At 41.3% G+C, this 18,456-nt stretch overlaps 1 protein-coding gene across 2 annotated transcripts in view; it reads right to left on the bottom strand.

Moving 5' to 3' along the window:
* The window catches only part of peli1b (pellino E3 ubiquitin protein ligase 1b), a 37,210-nt gene that overhangs the window by 8,420 nt on the left and 10,334 nt on the right, over positions 1-18,456 (bottom strand). The window contains exon 2 of one of the 2 annotated variants that reach the window (XM_004076996.5): positions 921-1,192. In XM_004076996.5, the coding sequence (XP_004077044.1) occupies positions 921-1,003 (83 nt within the window). In that variant the 5' untranslated portion in view covers positions 1,004-1,192. The remainder of the gene's footprint in view (positions 1-920; positions 1,193-18,456) is intronic. The other variant, XM_011484182.4, reaches the window with a different exon arrangement.

The raw sequence follows: 18,456 nt of genomic DNA, 5'->3' as shown, positions 1-18,456 counted from the left end.
GAGAAAACTGTGAACAGAGGAGAACCTTCATGGGAGCGAGTGACCACAATGAGTCCAGAGGGTAAGGTCAGAGGTCATGATTTAACAATCTTTTGGAAAAAACTGGATCTATTGAAGAGTTGAAGGAGAAAAGACACTGCTGAACAAAGTGAAAGATCTAGGTTAACCTCAAGACCTTCGGACAAATATTCTGATAAGATGGAACAGGAACATCTGGTCTCAGATGTTTAGTTTAGATAAAGCTTCAGTTTCGGGACTTTAAACAAAGCAGAAATGTCTGAACTGCAAGTATTCCATATTCAATTTGAGTGAGATGTGTTAACTCAGGGGGTCAAAGGTCAGGTGCTGAGCTCTTACTGCTTCCCCCAATCCAAGTCCAGGAGCGGAAAAAGCCGAGCGAGTGGAAAGCCGGGGTTCTCCCTCGTAAAGGCTTTTTCCACACCGGTCTGCCTGAGAGAAACCGCAGCAGGACAGCGAGGTGTGAGTCAGCGCCGAGCCGCTGACAGGACACGTGGGGGGCGGGCTCAGGATGACACACAAACCCTAACCCGACCTCAAGGCTGATCTCAGCCCAGCCAGGTCAATGACAGCTGCACAACAACGTGTTGATGTCAGGATGAGATGTCAGCTGGTGGTCTGTCTGGTCAGGGTTTGATGTTTTCATCTCATATTTTACAAAACAAAAAAAAAAAAACTGTTTAATATTTAACACTGAAGCCAAAGTTACGTTTTTAAAGCAGGAGATTTCAAACAGATCAAAACCCAGCAGATCAGCTTTTTTGGATCTGAATTTGTTTTCCATAAATCCATAAAATGTTTTAGTTGATGCAAGTTAAAATGCAAACCATCAAAACTTTGACAAAAAGCTTTATGTAAATTCAGAGGACTAGCTACCCCAGTAATTGTTCTGTGCTTCTTACCCCAGCACGATGAGCTCTCCGTACTTCACTGGCACTTTGGTGGAGGAGGAGGTGGAGATGTTTTCCTGCTCTGGGGAGTACATCAGGAAGGGCGGGCTGAGTTTTGGAGGAGGAGGAGGTGAGGAGCGACAGGTGAGACCTCACGAGGTGACAGGATGCAGTAGAAGGGGTGGGATGGGGAGGAGGAGGCGGAAGGGTAAGGGTCAGCTGAGCCTCGGCTCCAACGTTTCAAGCGTCATGTGCTCGTCCGTCACAGCGTTGCGTCTTCTGCCCTGCAGAGAAAAAACCTCATGAAGAACTCCTGAAACGATCTTTTTGAGCTCTGTTGTGTGATGAGCAGGAGCTCTTTTCATTTGATAAATGTATTTAAAGAATTGTCATAAGAACACAGTAGATTTAGGAATAGCATTCATAAAATGTTCATATTTGTTGAGTTTTAACTTTGGAAAGCCTGTGAAGTCACATTTCCTGTTTATAAAAAAAGGAAATAAGCATGGGGTCCAAATTACATTAAAATCCAGGGTATAGATAGTCCTGCACTATAGTCTTTTAGGGGAATGTAGCTGTTTCAGCTGCCATTTTGGATCCTCCATGACGCCACAGACTAGAAAAATAGAAGCGCCGCTCTCTCTGTATTTAAGCTCTATAACCAGGTTGTATAACAGCGCCGCTCTAGTGGCTGCCTACTGCAGTTGCTATGCATCTGTCTCAAAACGTTTTTCAGGTTTCTCCGCTCTCGACCTTTATTAAAGCCAGCCGGTCACCTGCCCTTCAGTTTGATAATGGAGAGATGTGTCACTGAAGGAGAAGTTTCCCAGCACCGTTCATTTATCGATTATCAGAAAATAAAAAGAATTCTGCTGCACTTTCTGCCTCAACTGTGTGACCATGGCGACCGTGAAGTCCGTATTTAAAATACGTTTGAAGAGTTCAAAGAATCAGACTGACAGACTGTTTTTTGTAAACAACAGAAACAAAGGAACACAAATGTTTACAACCCAGATTTGAGCAAAAGTCCAATATTGTAGATCAACATGAAAAATGAAAAAAAAAAAGGAAGCTGATGTGATCAGTACATGTGACTAAAATTGTTCTTATTCAGACAGACTGTAAAAAGGTTGTGTTTTATTTTGATGGGACTTCTTCCTTCTGGCCTGAAGAACCTCTTTTGTCACTGAGACTCTTCGTAAAAGTTCTACAGATTAGCTTTTATTTGAACTCAACCGTTCGGACCAATTCAAAACAAGACATCAAAGTTTTCCTTGAATGTACTGTTTCCTTCTGAAATCAGAGGAGCGTCTGTGGTGGGAGGCTTCTCGCTGATCAAAGCGCTTGATGCAGTCGCTTCTTAGTCATCGCACAAAGTCAGCATCTAAACTCTCTGAGCACAGGAAGTCACAGAAGAGGAGAAGACGCGTGAGAAAGAGGGCATGAGAAAAGGGAAAGCATGGACTTCCTGTAACAGTACGCTGCCGGTGCTCAGCTAATGACCTTTCTGGAACATCTCCTCCTCTCTCCCACTCACCAAGCAAAAAAAGAATAAGCAGAGATCACCATACGAATGGCAAAGCAGTCCTCTCTGAACAATAACATCCTCACTCAGTTCCAGGCAATCTGCTGCACATGAAGCAGAATGCTCCTCTGTTGCAGTCCCACAGAGCCTGTCTGCTGGGAGCATGAACACCACTCATGAATGTAGGATGGAGCTTTTGATGAGGAGCGAGGAAGGGTGGGGGCAGGACGGCTGCTCAAGTCCCACCAGACTGAGTGGGAGAGGTTCACGGAGGAACCATCCAAGTATATCTCTATCAGACACACGACGTCAGACAAAGGCATCTTTGAGGGAAAGTTTGAGAGTTTTCATTTTGTCTGAGCACGAACACCAGACAACTGTTAAGACAAAAGAATGAAGGTCAAACATCAGTGTCCTCAGAAATCAGAGGACAACCTCCTTTTGATCCCAGGGAAACAAGGAAATCTTCTCCTCTTATGTTGTATAGTCGAGTAGAGATGTACGTTTTCACATGTTGCTCCTCCAGAAATTAAATTGTTAGATCCATCACAACGCAAGTCTATTGACTGGCTTTCACGTATGGCACTCTCAAGAGAGAACCAGAGACTAAAGCGGACCGACCCTTCTTGAAAATAATCACGCAGTTTGAACAGCTGATCATTTGAAAGCACTATTGTCTCTAACCAAGACCAAAAAAAGCAGGAAGAAGAATAGGAGCTAGTAGTCAACCACTGACTACATGACTGTGCGTGAGTGATGTCATCCATAGAAAATGCCTCACTTCCAGCTCCAACCAAATTCCAGTCACCATGTTTTTGTGATACAGGTGTTGCCATGTTGGAGTCATTGTCGATCTGAGTCATCGTTTCTATGGCAACCACCCTCACCAATTAGGAGTGAGCTTGTAGGAAGGCCATATCCCTAAAACTTGACTATGGGGCATGCGAAACATGTCAATCAAATGTTTTGAATGTTCGCCGTGAGACCACATCCTTTTATTTAGGCATCTAATTGATCAGTTTATAACTTGAATAACCTGAACTATATTAAAAATTAAGATTAGCAAGAACATGTTAAAAAATGTATCAGAGCAAGAACAGGTATTCTGACAAATGAAATGATTGTCTAATAGCTGTTTATTTCTCTATAAGTCTATGGGATTTTAGCTTCTCTGAACCAGCGGGTACTTCCTGTTTGGAATGCAAGGGGGGAGGCACTCAGTCCAGTTCTCTTATACAGCTCATAGAGTCAACCTACAGAAGAGCAGTGAAGAGCAAATTCAAGTTAGTGCGAAGTCTCCTCAGCGCAGATTAGCTCCAAGAAGAACAACAATGTGTTGATGTCTACAGATGATGATCACTCCTCTGCAAGGAGCTACGTTAACAGCTGGAAGCTCTTCATCGCTCAAGTCATCACAGAGGACTCTAGGAAACTGCATTATCTTGTTTACATTTCAAATACCTATAAATCGGTGCGAGGCTCCCAAACGAACGCAGTGGCAAACACAGGGACATATCCCCAAAAAGTACAGGGAAACTCCTCCCCATGCTGTAAGTGGGTTGTTGAACACTAAGCCCAAGATTCAGTTCACCTTTCATAGTATTTTTACCTACATCAGAGCAAAAAATTGAGAAAAAATGCACTTATATCAACCAAAACCGAAGCGTTTTAGACTCCATCAGCACCAAAACACATCACACTGCCCAGCAAGTGACATTACTTGTGCTATTTTAAGTCAAATCGACTTAACCTTTTAGAAGAAGTTGCAGCTAAGATTTTACCATCAGAGTTAAAAACAGTCCTTTTCCTCTGTCTCGACTGTATAGAGCGTTCCTGCAGCTGTCCGTCTTTCAGCTGCACAGATGCATTTGATCCATTATTTATCAGCAGACAGATCGCACAGGAAGTGTTAAGTGCGAGGTCGGAGCTTTTCAGTAACCGCTGCCCATCGTAGTGAGAGCAACACTGACGTTCACTCAAAAGAAAGTATCTGGCAGCTGGTTTACCTTTATACACAGAGGGCGGAGGTAAGTGCATTAAATGTATTAGAAAGTCTTTTATCAAACCCTGCCACGGCTTGTTAGCACAGCATAACACCATTTGTTCATCTGTCTTAAACCCAGAGACTTCTAGAAGTTTGAAAGCTTTGTCTAGAAAGTTTAAGTTATCTCATCAGTCAGAGGAAGAAGCAATGCCTTGATTTAAAAAGAATCTAAACATGTTTGAGATCCAGCCAGAACTCTAAAAAGCTGAATATGAGCTGGGGAAATGAGCATACTCGAGGTCAAACATTTGAGTGTTCAGAGGGGATCGTACAGGAATCTCTGAGTCTTTTTACAACTTCACTTTATTGCCCTGGAGTGACACAGGTAGTGGTGTAAAGTCTGAGCCTCTGCAGCCCTGTGTGGCTGCTGTCCAGCTGCTGCTTAGCTACCGACACACACAGTTACACAACAAGGCAGCGAAGAGGCTGACTTCACCGGCGCTGTGCTGACAGCGGCTCATAAAACTTTACTGCAACCAGGCACAGACGACACCTGCCACTCCCAACACGCCACAACAAAACACACGTCTGCATGTGAAAGGATGCAGAGCGCCTGCACATGCCCGGTGAAGCAGGACCCGAAGCCCGGCACAGTGCTCTCGCTTTGACTTGAAAGGGGGAAAAGTCTGTCATTTCTGCAAGCTAAAGGTTGACACACTTTTTAAAATCACAAGGCACGCCTGCGTGGAAACAAACAAACCAACCCCAGGCTGTGAGGGCTTCTCAGCTGCCAAGTCAGGAACCAGAACTGGGTCAGAAGATCCTACGAAAGGGGTCACAGACAGAATCTGTGAAAGGAGGCACGGCGTTCACTGGTCTGCGAGTTTACCCCGGATAAAGATCGATGGACAGCCTGGGGCAGTCATATGAGCCGACCGCGGACAGCTTCCCTGCCACTAGTAAGCTGGTGACCTGGGTAAAACACTGGGGGGGAAAAGGCATAGGCTGGAACAGCATTCTGCTAAAACCAAGCAGTATCTGCACTTAAAACAAGCTAGAATCTTAGGTTTTACAAAACCAGAAACTAAGCCAGATTCTACGAGAAATAAGCAGAACTGCACAAAACGAGTTTCTGCTTCTTAAAGTCCCACACTGATCATCTTTTAATCTATTGTAAAATCATTCCCAGTGGTCTGTTAATTATGATAATGCAATTTTTAGTCAAAATCAAAAATCGTTTTCTAGGACATTTTCTGCATAGCAGCAATAGATCATCAGAAGTTAACCTCTGAGATTTAGGCGGGACTGTTACCGCAGAGCAACCCCACACTCTTCCCCTTCCCATTACTAACCCTCAACAAAAAAGGCGAGCAATATTGGAGCTATCCAGCCGTCCAGTTTTGAGCCAGATGTCAGCTCAGACGAGGAAAACAAATACATACATGGATCTATTTCTCTGCAAGTGGATGCATGAGAATGGAGTGGAGCAGGGAGCTTGTGACCTACCCAGTGTATTTTCTACATAACAAATATGAACTTTTTTAAACACCTTTTTTTTTATCTGCTCCTGATTCACAACAATATGACTAAAGAAATGCAATTTTAAGCTTCATTTTCTTTATATATGTCCTCCATCATCAGTAAAATTCCACAAGTGCATGTAAAAAGTGGTCTTTAACGTAAAAAAATGAACGCAAAACAATGTTTTTCTTATGTTTGTCCAAACACGTGATTAAAGTCATCATATCCATTGTGCGTTTTGTAAATGTTTAGAGGCTGCAATATTGATAAACATTTGGTTTTAAAAAAAAAAAAGCATGGACGCATTAAGTCAGACTTAGGACCAGAGCCACCTCAGCTGGCTTTGGATGTGGAGGAGAAGCGGTTCTACTCTGAGCTCTCCGTGGGTGATGGAGCTTCTCACCCCATCTCTAAGGGAGCGCCCAGTCACCCTACGGAGGAAGCTCATTTCAGCCGCTTGTATTCGGGAAAAATCTCAGAAAAACCAAACCATTCCAAGCAATATCTGGACTTACAGCATGGTGTGAGCTTTTCATTACTGGAAAGAGGTATTAATATTCTGCTAAAGTAAAGTGGGTCATCAAATCAATAAATAATTACAGATGCTTGGCAAAGACTCAGAAGCGACCTCATCAATCTGGAGCTTTAAACATGTTTTTAGGTAAACAAACATGAACATTTTTTATTAGAAATAAAGATTAGTTTTATTTTGCAGCATTTGTGCCTTCCTATGTATTCTAGCACATGTAGTATATCAAAATGTTCAGGGGGAAAAAAAGAACCTGACCTGCTGCGTTCATGAGCCTTCAGATCCTATGCCTGCTGAGCTAAAGTCTGATGGAGATGTGAGAAGGAAGTGGATGAGTGTTTCGGTACAAATGATAAACGTAAAGAAGTGAAAAGGCTCATCTGCAGCCACGTGTCCTTCCAGAAAAGGATCGTCAGCCCCTGTGATCGCCCTGGCAATGAGGCGCTGAGCAGCACAACCACACGGTCTTCATTACTCAAAATGCTTTCCCACATTTCCCTCTGCTCTCTTCACCTCTTTGTCAGTTCTACGTTTGATCTCTTCATCATGAGAAGATGATGAGAAATCCTCGCTTCTAAGAAATAACTGCTTCATACGACGGAGTTTTAGGGCCACGGTGAGGAAAAAAAATTCTGGCCAACGTGGCGAGATTAAAGTCGTCATGTCGACTTTAATCTCGTCATGACGAGAAAAAACTCGACACAAAGTTTCGAGAAAAAACTCGTCTTGTCGAGATAAAAGTCGAAATAAAGTTTCGAGATTAAAGTCGCAATGTTGCGCGAGAGAAGTGAAGCTGAGTCTTTCAGGAGTATTCAGTGTTATGGCTAATGTTAGTGAGCTAGTGGCTTTGTATTTAAGAGTTTACGACAGAGTTTTATGGCCACAAAAAAAATAAATTTTATTAGGAGATAAAAACTCGTAAATTTACGGGGAAAAATTCATAGATTAACAAGGAGAAAACCCCGAAGTTGTCCGTTTATCGGAGCCTAGCTTGAAGATGAAAGATGTGGAGCCTTTTGTGAAGCTTTATTTCCGGATTATAGGTTTAAAATAAAGAGATTCTGAGTCTTTTGGCGACTCAAAATCAGATTAGTTTCCGTGTAGCAGTCTTTCCGGAGTTCGGTGTAAAGCGGAGTTTCATCTGTAAAATAAGGAGCTCAGAGACACGTTTGGGTGCAGAGGATCGCTGCAGCCTTTATTCTCCTTTTCATTCACATAACCTGAAGTTCATCTGTCACATTACGTCATGAACCTGTCATCCTAACACCAATGCGGAAGTAAACAGTGTTACATACGCCCCCTCCTGCAGATGAAGCGACCCGTTTGATCATTAAAAAACAAAGATGAATGAAAATAGTCTGTTACATTAGCATTACAACGTTGAAAAAGGCAAAAAGTGCTTCTCCTCCTCAGACGGAAGCATCACACAAACGTAGAGATCTGGTCTTTGGTGGAGGAAGAAAGGATTCAAGTGGACAGCTGCAGGGACACCCGATGGCTTCATCGGGCTGCAGAGATCCTGCAAACCAACCATCAATAAATAAAACTTTAATAACTTGTAAATCAATCAAATGAGCCTCCAGACATTTGGAACGTTATCAATAAACATTCAGCTCACCTGTTAAAGTTTAGGTGGTCAGCTCTGCTGCTGCACGGCGTTCACCTGCTGCTCTGCATGATGCTCACTTCCACAATAACCTCGTAAATTCACGAGTTTTTTTGCGACTTTAATCTCGAAACTTTATTTCGACTTTTATCTCGACAAGACGAGTTTTTTCTCGAAACTTTGTGTCGAGTTTTTTCTCGTCATGACGAGATTAAAGTCGACATGACGACTTTAATCTCGCCACGTTGGCCAGAATTTTTTTTCCTCACCGTGGCCCTAAAACTCCGTCGTAGCTTCATGAGGAAATGATGTCACCAAAAGAAGAAAATGGAGCTGAATCTGCTGTCCAGGAACAGCAGAGCGAGACTCCACATGTCCCGACCTTGGTCTGGTTCAGGACGACCCACAGAGTAGCAGCGGGGATTGCGGGGAAATTGACCTGCAGATCTGTGTGCCCCTTAAAGCCAACATCTGCTGACATGGGCTCCACCACAGAACATAGTCAACACACAAACGGCAGCAGAGAGGCTTGCAGAATAAACATTTTCAAATTCATACCTGCAACATTGGTGCAAACCCTGCTTCTTTTAGGGGTTTATCAGTGTATCTACAGTTTTGTATGTGCAATTCATGCCTAAAGTTTACCTGTTTAAAAAACTGTTGGAACACTCAGCCGCTCCATTTATGACCCCTATTCCAGTGTTTTTCAACCTTTTTTGAGCCAAGGGACACTTTATCCTTGAAAAAATCCCGCGGCACACCAGCATCAAAAAATTATAAAAGGAGAAACTTTCAGTAATAATTTTCAAATAAATTATTTGACATTTTATTTACCCTGGTAGTTTTTTTACCCTTTAGTTTATTAACGTGCAATTTTATGTAACCTCCCAAAAAAAACTAATATATTCTTTCTAAATTGTGATTTTTATTTATTTATATTTTTTTTCAATGTTGGTGCAAAGGCAACTATAATTTTTGAATAGTTATATGATCACAATATGTTTGATAAATTTTACACAAAAAGACTAACATTATATTTATGTTTTCTGTAGCTACACAAAAAGTGAACACGTTGAAGTTTTATTAGTTTTTCTTTTGTCTTACTCAAAGATGAAGTCTTTGAAAACTTTAACAAAACTCTTTAATTTCTTTTTAGATCATTAAATTGTTTCAATTTATTTTAATTGTGTTTGTTGGCCACTTGTTATTCTCATTGTTATTACTTCTTCTTAAATTTAACATATAAAATAATCCAGACTTTATTAGAAACGTGTTTCAGTTAGAAAGATGACTTGGACCAAACTCTGGGATGTTTGGCCGTTAATAAACACAAACCTTGAAGGAGAACTAAACTGTTGACCTCTGATTTCTTCAAGAAGATTTAAAAACTGTTTGATGTGTTTATTATGGTTTCAAGACGTTTAAAGACGAGCTTTAGCTGGTATTTTTGATGGAACTGAGAGACTTTATGTGCAGAATCTGAACAAGGAAGTGAAGACTTTTACCACTTCTGATTGGTCAGACTGATGACGTATGATTAAGCCTCCAAGAAGGATTGGTGGAGACAGTTAAAGTGGCGGGACTTTTCCGAAAACGGAGCTGAAGCTGCGGCTAAATCGCGGTACCGTCATTCTTATAAAAATGTCTTTAATGGAATCAAATAAACACAGAAAAATGTATTTTATGATCTTTCATATTCGTAACTACTCAGTGTTTTATCAGGGCCTGTTTGGATGAACAAAGAGCTGATATCCTGGAGATGGTAAATGTTTTTAGATCAGTGAATGGGTCATTTCCCACGGTTCACCTGACCATCTCCCATGGCACACTAGTGTGCTGCAGCACACTGGTTGAAAAACACTGCTTTTGACCACTCAAAATGTCCACAAACTGAGTTTGCACACAAACTTTAGTGTTTTCAGTCAGATGGAGGGATTTTGAAAACTTGTTTTCTGCTGATACCGGTCAGCTGTTGCTGCTTCACAGTCAGATCAGGACTTCTCAGGAACATCATTTACAAGAGCATAATAATAATCTGGGTATAAATAAGACAAAAACAATGATAACTTTTTTTAGGAAAATTATTTCTGACAACAGAGAGAAGATGGGGGCTGGGCTGACGGTCAGCAGATCATCCACCTGATGAAGATGTGAACGACATTAAAGACCCACTTCAACTGAAAACGGTGTTTTTAATAGGTTCTTGCATCATTTTTTCGATTATGGAGGACATGTATAAAGAAAGCAACAGAAAAAAGAAAGGGAAAGGGGGCGGGGTTGCTCCATGCCAATGGTCCCACACTCTACTCAAAGGCGAATTTCAAATGAACTGCAGCCGCTCTGCAGAAACTATGTCCTAGGAAATGAAACAGGGTTTTCTATTTTGTCTTAAAACGGCATAATTATAATTAAAAGACAACTGGGAACATGTTTACAATAGATTAAAAGAGTTTTCTTGTTATCAGTTCTGCAAAAGCCAAAGCTTTGTCAACAAATCTGATGATGTTCAGCGAACCCGAGCTCTTTTATTAAAAAGAACTGCCACAGATATTCTTTTTTATAACCCCCTCCCAGAGTGTTATTTTGTTTTAAAAGGAGAATAGGCATGCAGTCCAGGACTCAACAGAGAGAATCGGGGGGTTCTATTATTGATTTATTGAAGATTTATCAATTATGTGCTGCTTTTTTTCTTAAGGTTTCATCTCTCAAACAAAGCTGGGAGTTCATTCCTGCATGTGTTGCTAAAAAATCCTAATTTTTTTTATATATTCAATACATATAACATTGTTTGTAGTTTTAGTCGCATATATTAAGAGGAGATCAGTTGTCTGGAAAATTTGAATGAATAAATATTTCTGAGTTGACAAACTTTCTGTCTGAAGATTCTACTAATGTAACTTATAGCGTGAATGTGAAAAGCAGATGTTTGGTGCTAAATAAAGAGATAAGTACCAGTAACAATATCAGTAAATGTCTGACGGTGAAAAGGTGAGGTCCCATATCCATCTCTCCTATGGAGCTTTTTCTGATGTTGGTTCAGTTTTCTACATAATCCCCGACTTAAACTGTCAGTACAGCAGAAAACAGTCCTCCTGCACCTTTGTTTGCTGTGCCACAATTGAGAGGAGCTGCAAAATAACCTTCTTTTTCTAGGACCACTATAAGGGCAGAAGGTGCTTTCAAGTGAAGCAAAAAAAGAAAACAGGAATGTAAAGGTCACGAAGACTTCTGTAAGAAAGGGCTCATATAAAAAGGCAAGCCATCAAATCCCTCTTTCCGTGCTTCAAAAAGGTGCTGCATTGTTCTGCAGTGCACCTTCACAAACAACACCTATATGAAGAGAGGGAGAGGGTCATCTGAAGGGCATCTGTATGTCAGCAAATGGGGGAATTTAAGGAAGAAGAATCCTGAAGAATTCATCAGAGGAGTCCAGAAGTCAAAACACACAGCTTTGGTTCATCAGGAAAAGTAAAAGTGCTCTGAAAATACTGAGGTTATTAAACAAAACGGCTCAGAGGATGCTAAAGGAAAAACAGTTCCAGTTGGGAGATTGAAGATCCATTCATGAAATCCATAGATCCATTTCTTTTATTTGCATTTGGCTCATTGCCTGAATGCAACTCTGACACACCCAGAACTGAACAAACATCTTTAGCTCTTAAAGAGGAGTTCCACATAAGCAAAGACGTGAAATATAGAGGAAACATCATCAAATAACCCATGCTTGAAACGAAACGCTGGAGTGTAGATTAGCCATCGCTTGTAGCCACTTCGGTGGCTAACCCAGCTTTTTTAAGGGTAAAAGCAGGGCCCATCCTGACACTGATCTGGTCTTTAGTCAAACCAAGGCCACACACAGACATAAAACCGCACTAACACCCACTTTTGGAGAAAACCCAGAAATGCAAAATATGATAACTTTCACCCGGATCTCAAGCAGCTAACCAGATCTTCTGATTTAATTTTTAAAGCCTTAGTCACATGCACAGATACAGGGCTTGACCTGTACTGGTGCTACAGGTTTTTGGGTTGTCCGTGCCCATGGAGAGGCGTAGAGAGGAGTGGCTGCATCTTAAGGGAAGTGCAGCTGTGTCTCACAATTCCCGTGAGGATCGTATGTTTCAGAAGTCAGAACTCTGTCTCCCCCTCTGGTCACCAGCAGGAGCCGTCCCCAGAGTATTAGCCACACTACAACTCCCAGCAATCCCCAGCGCACACTTCCTGGATGCCACACACCTGATTCTCATTCATACATCAACCACAGCATACTTAAGCTTTGCACTGAGTGAAGCTCAGTGACATTGAGCCCCCTGCTGGTTCATCACCGCGGTGATCAAAAATCCCACACCGTCACAGCTCTAGTCATGGCGTTGCGTGTGGTAAGTGTATCGTGAAGTATTTGTAAGATAATGTACCGGTAAGTTGCTTGCACTTATGACATCTGGGTGATGCTGTCGTACAGTGCCCTTCTGCCACACTACTTGTTGGTAGGGTGCCTGAACTGACTTCTTATGACCATGTGACCATGTGTAAATGCCTCATGCACAGGGTTTGCAGGTGATATGTGAGTGCCCATAGGATGCCAATACAAAATACACTCTGATGGTCTAATTTCCTCATTTGTAACAGCCAGGCGGCAAGCAAAGGGGACACACCTATCACTTGAACAGCACTAACAGCAACAACAGCTGCTGATGAGCCAAGCTCCATGCAGAACTGAAGATTCTGTTCCAGCTTTGGTTCATCTGAAATGTTAGCTCTACGATGGCTTGAAAAATCCAAACAAAACCGAAACATCAGTGCATTAATCCTCTACTTCCAAGAACCTTTTGTTACTGGTGACATACTCATGAGGGACCGCTAAGGTTTTCTTACAACTGCAAAAAGTTGAATTCAAATTACCCCTGAGGTTTTTACTTTGTTTTCCAGAATCTATTTTTTTTAGGAGTTTTTCTTTACCAAGAAGGAAGGTATAAGGGCAGGGATGCCCAGTTTATTTTAGTCTGTTTATTTTAGATTAGCCATTACCTATTGAATTCTATTACTTTATGTTCTTTATGATTCATGTTTTATTATACAGATACCAGTTTGAAACCCATTGAGACAACTATTGTTGTAATATTTGGCTAAATAAATAAAATTGAATTGAAATCTGAGCATAATCTTCTGTTGGTAAAATCAAAATATTATAAATCATTTTTCAACAGTGGACTGCACAGTGGTGCAGCGGTTGGCACTCTTGTTCCCCACCAAGGACGCCTTGGCTTTCTGATTAGGATTTCTTCTCCTTCAGAAAGAAGTGCTGAAGCTCACCTTTGAGACCTGATTCTGCCCAGATTCACATGAAGAACTCCAAACAAATTTCCATGTTCCTCTGTCTCCTCAAGCCAGGGTTGACAGGATTAATGTGGGCCTCAGAGAAGACAAAGGAGACCATTGCAGACTGTAAACAAACATTACACATCAACACGTCTTAAAGGCATACTGGATTGTAGGCCTGCTTTAAAAGCAGATGATCCAAACGGAACGTAGTGGAGCACATCAGGAAATCAGGGCTGAGCCAGTTTAAAAACCGTCTGATCCCAGTAACACACAGGAACATGTCTTATCACGTGCTAACTTGGGTTGGTAGTGAATGGGGTTTCCGTTTGTGGTCATGCGCTGCAGCACCCCGCATGTGTGCCAGGCTGGATTTCAGCACCTGTGTGTAGGGTTGCATGGTTAGGTCAGGCGGGAGGATCAGTTTGCTCGTGGTGGAGATGAAGACTTTGTAACTGATCCATCAGGAGGACCTGATGCCAGGAACCTCTTTTTTTTTTTTTTGTTTACTCCCCCTTTCTAATTTTACAAAGTGAACCAATTTCAATGCAAAACTGGTAACCATGGAAACCAATTAAAACATAAAGCCTCTGAATATTTTTCCCTATGTAGAAATGAGGAGTTTTAGAACAGCGGGGTGTGTCTGCATGAGCTGTTGGACTTTCTTCCCAAGCTGTTGGCTCTCCGTGAGCCCGAACACTGAAGCGTGTGGGAGATCTTCTTTGAAGCTAAAGCAGGATGAAAGGCTCCCAAGAAACACACCAAAGACAAGAGGACAGGTAGAGATGTAGATCAGTGACCATCTGACGGAAACCGAGATTATACATACATAAAACTCTGACACTCTGGGATTTGCTTAAATGCACGTGTGCATTCAAAAAGGTAACATAAAAAAGCCACAAACAAAAAAAAAATATCAGCAAACTAAAGGTTTTCTTTTAAAAAGGAGCCGATCAGAACATCTTCTTCCAGATAAAGCATCCGCACATTCAATAATAACTTGTAGGACCTCTGCTCATTGTTTATGAGAACTGGACTGAGTGACCCCTTCTCCTGACGTTCCAAACAGGAAGTATCCACAGTGTCCCAGAAGCTAAAATCCTGTAGACTTCTATAGAGAAAGAAACAGCTGTTACTCAGTCATTGTATTTGTCAGAATAACCACTCTTGCTCTTATAGCTTTTTTTTTAACATGTCCTTGATAATCAATTTTTTTTTCCATTATATTTTTTCTTTTTCTAAAGTAAAAGTGATAAACTGACCAATCAAATGCCTCAATAAAAGTATGCGGGGCCGCAAAAAGAAAAAAATGTTATCAAATAAAAGCACAAGATTTTCTTTCTGCATCCTATGGAAATGCAATCTCCATTCTGGTCACATTGATTCAATTAAGTAAAGTAGTATATAACAGGTTAGTTTGCTAGTTTAAAAGTATGTGCAATAGTATGAATACTGCTTAACCACCTGAAAAATGTCTTTTCACATTAGGTAAATATAATTTCTTGTACAAAGGATTTTTCCGCAGTGGGCTTGACTGATAATAAAACCTTCTCCTCATCTTGAACTCATCAAATGAGGATGAAATCAGTCTGACTCAAACAAGTTAAACCGCAGAAGATACTCTGAAGTCACAGTTTGGGAGGTTACTGGAAATTACAGGAAGTTAACCTCAGAGATGAACAATGATCTGGACCTCGTTCATGGATCTACCGTAGTCGTCATCAAGTGGATGCATCAGAATGGAGCAGAGAGCTCGGGGTCTGCCCAGCCAATTTTCTACGTCACAAAGACGATATTTTTCAAATAGCATCTATTTCGTCTGCTCCTGATTCACAGCTTTTTGAATAAAGAAAAACTCAGACATGTAATTTTAAGCTTAATGTTCTTTATATACATGTCCTGAATCATCAGAAAAATGCTACATGAATGTGATAAAAACACCAAAAACACAATTTTCATCAGAGTGGGTCTTTAAAAACTAAACCTCACGCAAATGTTGATTGTTCCCAAGCCGAACCATATCTATGAGATGAAAATGACAGACTGTCAGCCAATGCAAGTAATGACATTATTGTGCGTTTATATCTGCTGATGATCCCTGGTTTCAACCAAAGATAAAACACTGATCCTGAAGTTTATCAGACTGGACGGACACTGGGCTGGACAGGCAGACGGCGGTGTGTTACCAGCATTCATTCGCTGTCATTCCAACACCTTCTGAGTCACAACTGCCTTTCAGAGCTTTTCTTTTTTCAGTGCATATAAGGGTTTATACTGTATGTGTTCAGCTGAAAGTGCTCCACAGGCGGCTCATTATTTCTCCATTTGTCTTCCGGGCCATCCGTCTTGATCCGGCTCATTTCCACGCTCAAACTGATCTCTGTCTCTGCCTCAGAGTGAAGCTGCGGTGAGAAAGCCGCCCCGCCCTAAAACAATGAATCACTTCCATGCAAAGAAACCCGTAAAACAGCAGAGGACCTGCTGAAGGTCGACGCTGCGGGTGGATGCAGTGCTGCTCTGAAATAATGCGCCGTGAATTACAGTCCTGCAGCTCAGCAGGTGCCCGCGCTAACAGAAAAGACTTCATTATCAGGTTGAGTTCATGACCTGCAACATCATCCTTCTTATTTCACACATTTCTCTAAAATCCATTCATTTTCATAGAAGCAGTTCCAGACATACACCTCAGCCAGATGGGTGGGGGGGTTGATGGAGTCGACGTGTCGACTCGAACAGGAAATCCCAATTCCCCGCCCACTCACAGACACACTCAGCTCTCATGCTTGGTGGTCCCTGAGGTGTTTTCCAGTCTATCTGTGTGTGCATGCATGCTCCTCTGTTTATGCTGGGATGGATGGAAACATAATGGGGGCCAGAATCAGATGAGCTCAATTACACATAACCTGAAGGGAAGGAAGGGGGGGAGGGAAAAAGCTGCTCATTGATGGACGCCGTAGAAGCATCAGGCTGTTTATGTGGAGGCTTGGAGCTTTGCATGGGCGGATCCTCGTGACCTGGGAACCAGTGCATGGCCTGAATGTTTGTGGTTGGATCATTGCTTTGAGCAAAGTAACATTTCTATAAAGAGGCACTGTTCATTTTCTGTCAGCAGTCCAGTCAGTTTCTGGCTTCAAACAACTTCAGTGGCAGATAATTTTTTTAAATATTGTGTTATTTTCAAGCAGTTCAGCTCATTATTTTGAATTTTAAAAGATTTCAAAAATATTCTGCAGGAACAATAATTCCTGTAAATATTGCTTTTTTGTAACCAATTTATCACATCAGTCACTGAAACATCCTTTATTTTGACAACTTACAAAAGGAAAAATAGAATACTACGGTAGATAAAACTGATGGTTTAACTGGGTGGAAAACTAAAGATTTCCTCTTCGCCTGCTAATGAAGATGGGGCACAAAGTTGTGCATTAGCTGAGGAAAACCTGAGAAAGCCTTAAAGAAGCAGAAAAGGTCTACACAAAGCACAAACTAAACACTAAATCCGAGTAACACCTTTAAAGAAAACTACAAAATAAAAGGCAAAAAATTCATTATCTTTTCAATCACTGTAAAATGTAAAAGTTTTTTTAATTAAAAAATATCCTATAAACCTTAAAGACTCAATGTTCTCCGTGTTTTTTAACATTTTCTTGTGGCATTTTTCTGATGATGGAGGACATATATAAAGAAAGATTTAGTTCAAATTTCTACATTTCTGAGTTTTTCTTTCTCAAATTGTTTCAAATCAGGAACAGACAAAAATGCCATTTGAAAAAGATCATATAGAAACTACAATGGACGGGCCACAAGCTTCCTGCTTATAGCTCTCAGGAGGCGTTGTTCCATGCTAATGTTTGCGCCTGCAACTCAGAGGTGAATTTCATTTAACTACTGCTGCTCTGTAAAAACTATGTTCTAGAAAATAACTTTTATTTTCCGGCTAAAAATGGCATAATAATAATTAAAAGACTTAAAAGATTATCAGAGTGGGACTTTAACTATTGGAGAAAATGATTAAATTAATAGAAATTGAGCTACAACTTACTAATAAATAATTGGATGAAGACCAGAGTTTCAGCCAATCTGTCATTTGGTGCCAGCTTGGTCAGGTTTCCTCCATTTTGTAAAAAGACGTTTATGTTAACTGTATCTGGAGAAACCATTTGCCTACAGCAGAGATCTTCTAAAACTTCACCCGTGTGGAGCTAAAAAAACTCCAACTACACTAAAACACTGGGATGATTGAGACCGCTGGAAAGTAGAAAAACACCTTTAAGGGGCCGATTGGAGCAATTCTCGTGGGGCATTTGACCCAAGGTGCCTGCTACAATGCTCACAGTCACGAAGAGCCGCGTATGAAATATGCGTAGCGGGTCAGGAGAAGGACGTTGACGTTAGAAGTGAGGTGAGGAATGCAAACCTGAGCTGAGGAGACTGCAGCGGGGAGGCATCAGCTTTAAAAGCACACACCTTCCTCTTCTGAAGCTCAACGGCAGCCGCCGCTTCCCCTCCTGCCCAGAACAGGGCTGTGTGGAGCCCAATTCCTGCTAGCACTACAATAACGGGACACAAGGCCCTGGAGCTCTCCATAAGACGAGGAGCTTCACAAAAGCCGGCGTGCCAGGCTCCTCTGTTTGAGCCAAAGCGCTGAGGGTGAGGCGCCCAGGAAACTGATCTGCTGTCATCCAATCCTCTACATATCTTTAATTTAAAACAGCTAATAATAAAAATGCGGCTGTAAGAAGATGAAAACTGTTATAAGTGATTCTGCGTTTAAGCCACTTTTTGGATTTTTGGAAAATGTAATTAAGTTCCTCCTCAGTGCTTTTAGGAAAAAAAGGTATATAATATTTCCAACTTACAGTTTTTCCCAATTGCTAAAACATCTTCTCCCTGAAATATTAGGCCAATTTTACCAAACATAAAACAAAAAATAGGCTGAACATACAAAATACTCGACTCTTGAGCCAAAAGCTCACTTTGAGGTGATAACGATGACTTGGTCGTCAATACTAACACACGGCAAAACATGAACATGGTTATAAAAATATAGGCTGAGTGAACAAA

Source organism: Oryzias latipes, chromosome 15 (genome assembly GCF_053564925.1).
Source record: "Oryzias latipes strain Hd-rR chromosome 15, Olatipes_Hd-rR_3.1".
NCBI classification, from domain to species: Eukaryota; Metazoa; Chordata; class Actinopteri; order Beloniformes; family Adrianichthyidae; genus Oryzias; species Oryzias latipes.
This window is presented reverse-complemented; position numbering and strand designations above follow the sequence as displayed.